This window comes from Physeter macrocephalus, chromosome 1, assembly GCF_002837175.3.
Source record: "Physeter macrocephalus isolate SW-GA chromosome 1, ASM283717v5, whole genome shotgun sequence".
NCBI classification, from domain to species: domain Eukaryota; kingdom Metazoa; phylum Chordata; class Mammalia; order Artiodactyla; family Physeteridae; genus Physeter; species Physeter macrocephalus.
Window position 1 is genome coordinate 118,237,911 of NC_041214.2, and position 9,493 is coordinate 118,247,403.

The 9,493-nt window shown below is 37.6% G+C and overlaps 1 protein-coding gene across 1 annotated transcript in view; it reads right to left on the minus strand.

Moving 5' to 3' along the window:
* Positions 1 to 370: 370 nt before the first annotated feature.
* Positions 371 to 9,493, minus strand: part of NSUN3 (NOP2/Sun RNA methyltransferase 3) — a 59,224-nt gene continuing 50,101 nt past the window's right edge. Inside the window, exon 6 of the mRNA XM_007101618.4 lies at positions 371 to 1,446. Within this exon, the coding sequence (XP_007101680.2) occupies positions 1,176 to 1,446 (271 nt within the window). The 3' untranslated portion in view covers positions 371 to 1,175. The remainder of the gene's footprint in view (positions 1,447 to 9,493) is intronic.

The window sequence follows — 9,493 nt, forward strand, 5'->3', positions numbered from 1 at the left end:
TATTTTCCTAGAACTAGAAATAGTGCTACTTAAGAAGTTAAGTCTCAGAATACCAATCAGTTCTTATAGAAAAGGGGGGAAAAAAACCTCAAAGAATATATACATTTGATACGGAAAAAAATGATAAGAGGGCCAGAAGATGTGCATTTTTTTTGGGGGGGGGGTGGGTACGCGGGTCTCTCACTGCTGTGGCCTCTCCCGTTGAGGAGCACAGCCTCCGGACGCGCAGGCTCAGCGGCCATGGCTCATGGGCCCAGCCGCTCCGCGGCATGTGGGATCTTCCCGGACCGGGGCACAAACCCGTGACCCCTGCATCGGCAGGCGGACCCTCAACCACTGCGAAAAAAAAAGTGGAGAAATAAAGCTGGTGTCAATAGAGTTACTGACCTTTGCAGTAAACAGAAGATAGTTCTTAACGAAAAACAACTTGGCAAATAAGAAATCTATTTTCCTAGAACTAGAAATAGTGCTACTTAAGAAGTTAAGTCTCAGAATACCAATCAGTTCTTATAGAAAAGGGGGGAAAAAAACCTCAAAGAATATATACATTTGATACGGAAAAAAATGATAAGAGGGCCAGAAGATGTGCATTTTTTTTGGGGGGGGGGTGGGTACGCGGGTCTCTCACTGCTGTGGCCTCTCCCGTTGAGGAGCACAGCCTCCGGACGCGCAGGCTCAGCGGCCATGGCTCATGGGCCCAGCCGCTCCGCGGCATGTGGGATCTTCCCGGACCGGGGCACAAACCCGTGACCCCTGCATCGGCAGGCGGACCCTCAACCACTGCGCCACCAGGGAAGCCCCTGAAGATGTGCATTTTTAGAGGTTCAAAGCACCAACATTACAGATAGAAGGTATTTCCAAACATTTTATGCACAAAACCATATATTCTGATTAATTTAACTACAAAATGCCAAGTAAAAGACAGATTTATTATAGAGAACAAACACCATCTGCACCATCTTAAATCATTACTGTAGATGTATTTCTAGGAAAAAAATACACGTGAAAAGTTCTGAAATGCTAAAGTATTAACTAAATAGGATTCCAACAGACCCAGGGAAAGTGACTCCATTTTATTTAAATGTTAACACGTAGAGAGCCTACATGTTAAATAAATATAATAAGACATTGATATGTTATCGATGTAATGGTTCACAAAATGCACATCACCAACTTCAAGAAGTCCATGATTTTTTCAATTTGGCTACATACATTGGGCCCCAGGCTTTGCCCTTATCTGGAATCACCAACAGCCCACATTCCTGGCCAGTGGGAGCAAATGTGAAGTCTTGGGAGCAAGTCCTTGCCATTTCCTTAATGTCCACAGGCATGATGTTACTGTAGGAGTTTAAAACTTCACTGATCACATCTTGATTTTCTGCCTTGGAAAGTGTGCATGTAGAGTACACAAGTAGCCCTCCAGGACGTAAGGCCTTAATTGCAGACCTGCATGTAATCAGGAAAATGCAAAAGATTGGTTATGTACATTAAAAAGGAACTATGGGGGCTGAGGGCAAGAAAGCTTACATACTTGAAATTAACCCTATTCTGACTCTGACTGTAAAAACTTTGGGTGTTTTCTAGCCTTACAACTATTTCTTTCTAATGTATCCCTGGATGACTGGGAAAATGATAATGAGACCAATCAACATGGGAAAGACAGAGAGTATGTTTGGTTCATTGTTTTGTTCTTCTAAGGACAGGAGGATGGAGGCAGAGCATGGAATGGTCTGTCTTTGAATATATTGAGTGGTACTAATGGGTAGGTGGGAAGGAGCATCTGAACTTCAGGAAAGGGGTTAGGGCTCAGTGATAGATGAAGTCATGCGAATAAACAGGATTTCCCAGGAAAAGAACAAGGAAAAAAAGTGGACTAAAGACAGAGAATGCCTATAGGTAAAGAGAGCAGAACTTAGAAAAAATTTAGAAGGCTTCTCCAGATAAAAATATAGCTTTAAGGAAAAGATAGGAAGATTTTTTTCCCCCAAGGGGAAGACTTGAACATATTTGTAGGTCGAGAAAAAAGAGCTACTACCCAGACATCACTGGATCGTTTTTTCAAGAGGGTAGATAGAATTGAATCCAGCAAGGAACCGGAACCTGTGCCGTCGACGTCAGGCGTGAGTGACACTGCAGCTCGCCCTCCGTCTCCTGTTGCTGACGATCCTTCAGCTCTACCGTCTCCCGTCTCCCCTCCCTCCGCCACGGAGTAACTCTTCTTGCCTGTTCACTCGATGCCAGCCCCTGGATGCCAGCTGTTGTACTGTATTACTGTCCTTTTCAGGGTACTGTACTGTAAGATTAAAAATGTTGTCTTTATTTTTTGTGTGTGTTTGTTTTTTCTGTATTATTTGTGTGAAAAGTATCATAAACTTATTACAGTACAGTACTATATAGCCGATTGTGTTAGTTGGGTACCTAGGCTAACTTTGTTGGACTTATGAACAAATTGGACTTACGAACACACTCTCGGAACGGAACTTGTTCGTATGGAGGGACTTACTGTATTTAATACTAATAAATCTGAGAAAAGACATAACTTTCTTTCTTCCTTCCTCCGTCCCTCCCTTCATACCTTCCTTCTTTTCTTAACTAATTAATTAATTTTTTTGGTTGCATTGGGTGTTCCTTGCTGCACATGGGCTTTGTCTAGTTGCGGTGAGCGGGGGCTACTCTTCGTTGTGGTGCGCAGGCTTCTCATTGCAGTGGCTTCTCTTCTTGTGGAGCATGGGCTCTAGGCGTGCGGGCTTCAGTAGTTGTGGCACGTGGGCTCACTAGTGGCTCATGGGCTCTAGAGCACAGGCTCAGTAGTTGTGGCTCACGGGCTTAGTTGCTCCGCGGCATGTGGGATCTTCCCGGACCAGGGCTCGAACCCGTGTCCCCTGCATTGACAGGCGGATTCTTAACCACTGCGCCACCAGAGAAGCCCCAACTTTTTTTCTTTCTTAAACAAAATTATTAAACCAGTTTGATTTATCTTAAAAATGTTTCTGAACTAGCAGTTTCTGTAAGGAGTTTATTTTCTGTGGAGTTGGAGAATATTTGATTTATATAAATGCTTATTTCTATAAATCAGTTTTACAAAGCTCCTCTAATTAAGAGATGTAATAGTGTGATTTATTAATACTCTCTGGATGTAGGAAAATATTTCACGTACAAGAAGAAGTAAAGACTTTTCTGAATTTTAGAGTCACAAGCATATAGAGAGCTTTTAGCTTCAGTTCTGTTATTTCTCTGTGAAAATAAACACAGAAACTCATTGGTTCAATGAGAACTCAAAAGATCTGCTCTCTTTAATTGATTGAACTCACAGATAAGAGCACAGACAAAACCAAACCAACCAGGTTCTCTGTCTTCTCTCATCCAAAAGGGAATAGATCTTCATCATCCATCCAACAGGGACTGTGAACCAGAATCAACTCTTGCTGCCAGTAGTGGGGATAACTGACTAGTCGTAAGACATAAAACACACACTTAGTAGAGAGACAGAAGAAGACTTAGAGAAAAACAGAGCAAAGTTACATAGAACTCTGTTGCTACATAGGAATCCCTTTTTGAGAGTCAAGAAAAGACATGCTAGGCTTAACATACTGTGAGGGCACTTATAAATTATTTAGATCCATCACGTGAGTTAGTTCACTTGAGCTTCTTGGTGGATGACCTCCAAAACTGTTAAACTATAGTTTTCCAGAAGTTAAAATTATGGCCTTCATGCAAATAGAGCATGAACATATATCAAGTTTTATTTGACTTATTAATTAATGCAAGAACCAGTAAGACATTAGAACTGGTGTCAAGAATAGCATTTGTGAAAATACAGATGTTGATATATACATATATCTGATATATATCTGCAGGCAATTTAATAAAAGGTTGAGATGAGATTGCTAAGTTAGATAAATACAACTGGTCATTGTCTTACAGGGCATTAAACTGTAACCTTTCAGGTTATTTGTTCCACTAGACAGAAGTCTATAAGTTAACCTCTACCCCAACCAAATTGAAAAATAACTCAGTCAATAGAGAATCAAGCCCAGAACTATCCTGAAAGAACACCCAGTAATTTCTTTGACCTTTGTCAAATTTCACCTATTAATCATCTATTTAGCACTTACTAGTAATTCTTCAACCTTGGATTTTAAAACTCTTTTTTGATTATATATTAATGTATGTTATTAAAAATAACAGACTGTTTATTTTTAAAATATGGACAGTAGAAGAATAAAATCATAAAATCTCTACTGACAATATTAGATGTTTTTTTCCCCATCTTTACAAGTTTGTGTGTAGTTACACACACATAGAAATTTTTCATATGCTTGGGATCATACATCTCATTTTATATTGTTATGTTTTTACTTAATTTGGAGAAATGTTTATAATGTTATTAAAAATCTTGGTAAACGTAATTTTTAATTATTACATAGTAGTTCTTTATATGGATTACTACATTTTATTTTACAATATTTTTTAAAGATTTTTTTGATGTTTGATTTTTAAAGTCTTTATTGAATTTGTTACAATATTGCTTCTGTTTTATGTTTTGGTTTTTTGGCCGCGAGGCATGTGAGATCTTTGCTTCCCGACCAGGGATTGAACCCGCACCCCCTGCATTGGAAGGTGAAGTCTTAACCACTGAACCACCAGCGAAGTCCCTACAATTTTGGTTTAATTTGGTTCTTTCTCCCCAGTTTGGAAGTGAATAGAAGTTGTTACGCTATAAATGTCATGGTCTTGTTTAATATGAGCTGATTAAAATTTTCAGGTTAGATGCTACTGAGTATTTTTTATTGAAATTACCAGCAGAAATTGAGGTAGATGATATAATAAAGAGTGTGCTCCTCTCTAATGACTGGATAATCTTCACCAACTCAGGGATTCTGATGAAATTGAGGCCTTTAGATGTTTAGCTAGCATAAAGTACTGTACTGCAACCTGAGAGAATTGTGTGAATAGGAAGAGTGAATGAATTCTTCCTAATCTGCAGGCTGTAAATGTTATGTCATTTATAGTACTTAGTAAAATTAACTTTCATATATTTCCTTTGTGAGCAGAGAAAATGTTGCTTAAAGTAGAATAACAAAATATTGTTACTTTTACATGTACTTTTTTTTTCTTTTTTAAGGCTCATTTAAACTTAATTGCCTTTGGATTGAAATATAGGTGATGATAGGAGATAATCACATTAGAATGAGCCTGTAGAGGCTGAAATGTTTGATGCAGTCTTATTACAGAGTTAGCATTATTTAATTTATAAATATATGTAACTAAGATAATTGTGTGTTTTGAAGGTTATGATCAGTAAATTTGGCTCCTATAATATAAAATGGGCTATAAAACGTTGATATCTAGTGCAATATCAAATCAGAGTACTTGCAGTTTGTGTTAACTGTCAGAATCAGTGAAGAAAAAAGTAACCTCAAAATGCAAAATATTCCTTGCCGGTGGAGATTACAATGAATATTGGTAGCTAAACATTAGGTAATGTTCCTAGCTAGTTCAAGGCTATAGTTGTCTCTTTCAGGAGGTGGGATTTTGCCAGGGAACAAGAACTCATTTAATAGCAGATCTTTTGTTCTAATGGAATGTTCCTTGGTGGGAACTACGTGTCCAACCACCATATGTTTTCTCAGAATTGGCCCTTAATTTCACATACTTTGGATATTAACTGGAAACAAGGTTGGAGTCTTTTTCCAGGTAGACTGTTATTATATCTACTATACAGTATAGCTGTGAACCCGGAATTGTGTTAGTTTTGGTAACCATCTTTAGTGTACTGATTGTCTGCCAGAAAATTAGGAATTGGTTGCATTCAGTTTTTAAATCACTTGCACAAAGCTATGTGATATATTAACCATGAGTATTGCTATTTGCATTTTCCAAATTAAATTTATTATTTTTAATTTCTTATAGACTATATTGTTTCACATTTTTAAATTTAGTTTTTGGGTCTTTTTTTTTTTTTTAAGAAATCATGTTCCAGAACCTCTACTGGATTTAAAAGTACAGTCAGCCCCGTCTCAACCTATATTTAAACAACTAGAGCACCTCCCAATAACTAAGGTTTATAATGAAGATCCACATCATCAAAGCAAGTTCAAATTCTGTCTTCTATAAATATAGCTTTAAGGAAAAGATAGGAAGATTTTTTTCCCCCAAGGGGAAGACTTGAACATATTTGTAGATGCAGATCCAGGAGAACAGTCCCACGACTTCTGGCTGCAAATGGAGGAGTTAGCTTCAGAAAAGATGGGATTCCAGCTCTTCATCTGAAACAACAAGGGAGCATGAACAGGGAACCGAGAAGTTCCAAGGTAAATGAAAGTTCACAATAGACAGCCTTGATAATAAGTGTGGAGGGGGAAGCAAGGTCATCTACTGAGAGAGAAAACTAGAAAAGTTTTAGTCCTGCTGCTGTGGTGATAACCCCAGAGCAATTACTAATCAAGAACTTTTTTTTTTTTTTTTAAGAAATCATGTTCCAGAACCTCTACTGGATTTAAAAGTACAGTCAGCCCCGTCTCAACCTATATTTAAACAACTAGAGCACCTCCCAATAACTAAGGTTTATAATGAAGATCCACATCATCAAAGCAAGTTCAAATTCTGTCTTCTATGTTCGATTATTAAAGGATTGAAAAATTCTAACTCAAGACAAGCAAACTGATGACTATTTTTTTCTCCTCTTTCTGTAGACATCCTTAATATAATGTGTAATAAAAAATTGGCTGCAAATGGAGGAGTTAGCTTCAGAAAAGATGGGATTCCAGCTCTTCATCTGAAACAACAAGGGAGCATGAACAGGGAACCGAGAAGTTCCAAGGTAAATGAAAGTTCACAATAGACAGCCTTGATAATAAGTGTGGAGGGGGAAGCAAGGTCATCTACTGAGAGAGAAAACTAGAAAAGTTTTAGTCCTGCTGCTGTGGTGATAACCCCAGAGCAATTACTAATCAAGAACTTTTTTTTTTTTTTTTAAGAAATCATGTTCCAGAACCTCTACTGGATTTAAAAGTACAGTCAGCCCCGTCTCAACCTATATTTAAACAACTAGAGCACCTCCCAATAACTAAGGTTTATAATGAAGATCCACATCATCAAAGCAAGTTCAAATTCTGTCTTCTATGTTCGATTATTAAAGGATTGAAAAATTCTAACTCAAGACAAGCAAACTGATGACTATTTTTTTCTCCTCTTTCTGTAGACATCCTTAATATAATGTGTAATAAAAAATGTACTAACTCAAAACAATAAAGTAAAAAGGATAGAGAGAACCATTAACTAACAGTGAATTTCAACACATTTCTGAAAGATGATATGCAGACAGACGAGTAACAGTGAATGAAGAGAGTAGAGACAGCACTACAGCCACAAAGGGCATAATCTGACCTGCAGAACTACAGAGGGGTTTGGGACCTGGAAAAGCCAGACGAAATGTGACAGGAGTAAAAAGTGAAAACATTTTTGAATTTGAAAAAACTCAAAGCATAGATAAGAAACCACAGATTTCAGACTCCCATATATGGCAAGTCAGGCAGCCAGGTAAAGAGTTGGAAGGTTTTTTTTAACTGAAGTATAGCTGATTTACAATGTTGTGTTAATTTCTGCTGTAGAGAAAAGCAATTCAGTTATACAGTCTTTTCCATATTCTTTACCATTATGGTTTATCACAGGATATTAAATATTGTTCCTGTGCTATACAGTAGGACCTTTTTTATCCATTCTATGTATAATAGTTTGCATCTGCTACTCCCAAACTCCCAATCCATCCCTCCCTCACCTCACCTTCCCCTTGGCAACCCCAAGTCCATTCTCTATGTCTGTGAGTCTGTTTCTGTTTCATAGATAAGTTCATTTGTGTTATATTTTAGGTTCCACATATAAGTGATATCATATGGTATTTGTCTTTCTCTTTCTGACTTACTTCACTTAGTATGATAATCTCCAGGTCCATCCAAGTTGCTGAAAATGGATTATTTCATCCCTTTTTATGGCTGAGCAGTATTCCATTATATATATATGTACCACATCTTCTTTATCCATTCATCTGTCGATGGACATTTAGGTTGTTTCCATGTCTTGGCTACTGTGAATAGTGCTGCTATAAACATAGGGGTGCACGTATCTTTTTGAATTATAGTTTTCTCTGGATATATGCCCAGGAGTGGGATTGCTGGATAGTATGGCAACTCTACTTAATAGCTTTTTGAAGAACCTCCATACTGTTTTCCATAATGGTTGTACCAACTTACATTCCCACCAACAGTGTAGGAGGGTTCCCTTTTCTTCACACCCTCTCCAACATTTCTTATTTGTAGACTTTTTAATGATGGCCATTCTGACGGATGTGAGGTGCTACCTCGTTGCAGTTTTGATTTGCATTTCTCTAATAATTAGTGATGTTGAGCAACTTATCATGTTCCTGTTGGCCATCTGTATGTCTTCTTTGGAGAAAAGTCTATTTAGGTCTTCTGCCCATTTTTTGATTGGGTTGTGTTTTTGTTGTTGAGTTCTATGAACTGTTTGTATACTTTGGACATTAAGCCCTTGTCAGTTGCATTGTTTGCAAATATTTTCTCCCATTCTGTAGGTTGTCTTTTAGTTTTGTTTATGGTTTCCTTTGCTGTGCAAAAGCTTGTAAGTTTGACTAGATCCCACTTGTTTATTTTTGCTTTTATTTCTATTGCCTTTGGAGACTGACCTAAGAAAACATCGGTACGATTTATGTCAAAGAACATTTTGTCTATGTTCTCTGCTAGGAGGTTTATGGTATCATTCTTACGTTTAAGTCTTTAAGCCATTTTGAGTTAATTTTTGTTTAGGTGTGAGGGAGTGTTCTAACTTCATTGATTTACATGCAGCTGTCCAACTTTCCCAACACCACTTGCTGAAGAGACTTTCTTCCAGTTGTATATTCTTGCCTCCTTTGTCGAAGATTAATTGACCATAGGTGTGTGGGTTTATTTCTGGGCTCTGTATTCTGTTCCCTTGATCCACATGTCTGTTTTTGTGCCAGTACCATGCTGTTTTGATTACTATCATTTTATAGTATTGTCTGAAGTCTTGGAGGGTTATGCCTCCTGCTTTGTTTTTGTTCCTCAGGATAGCTTTGGCAATTCGGGGTCTTTTATGGTTCCATATAAATTTCTGGATTACTTGTTCTAGTTCTGTGAAAAATGTCATGGGTAATTTGATAGGGATTGGATTTAAACTGTAGATTGCTATGGGCAGCATGGCCAATTTAACAATATTAATTCTTACAATCCAAGAGCATGGGATATCTTCCCATTTCTTTGAATCATCTTCAATTTCCTTTATAGTTTTATAGTTCTCAGCATATAAGTGTTTTACCTCCTTGGTCAGGTTTATTCCTAAGTATTTTATGGGGGGGTTGTGATATTAAAAGGTATTGTTTTTTTACATTCCCTTTCTGATATTTCATTGTTACTCTAAAGAAATGCAGGGGCTTCACTGGTGGTGCAGTGGTTGAGAG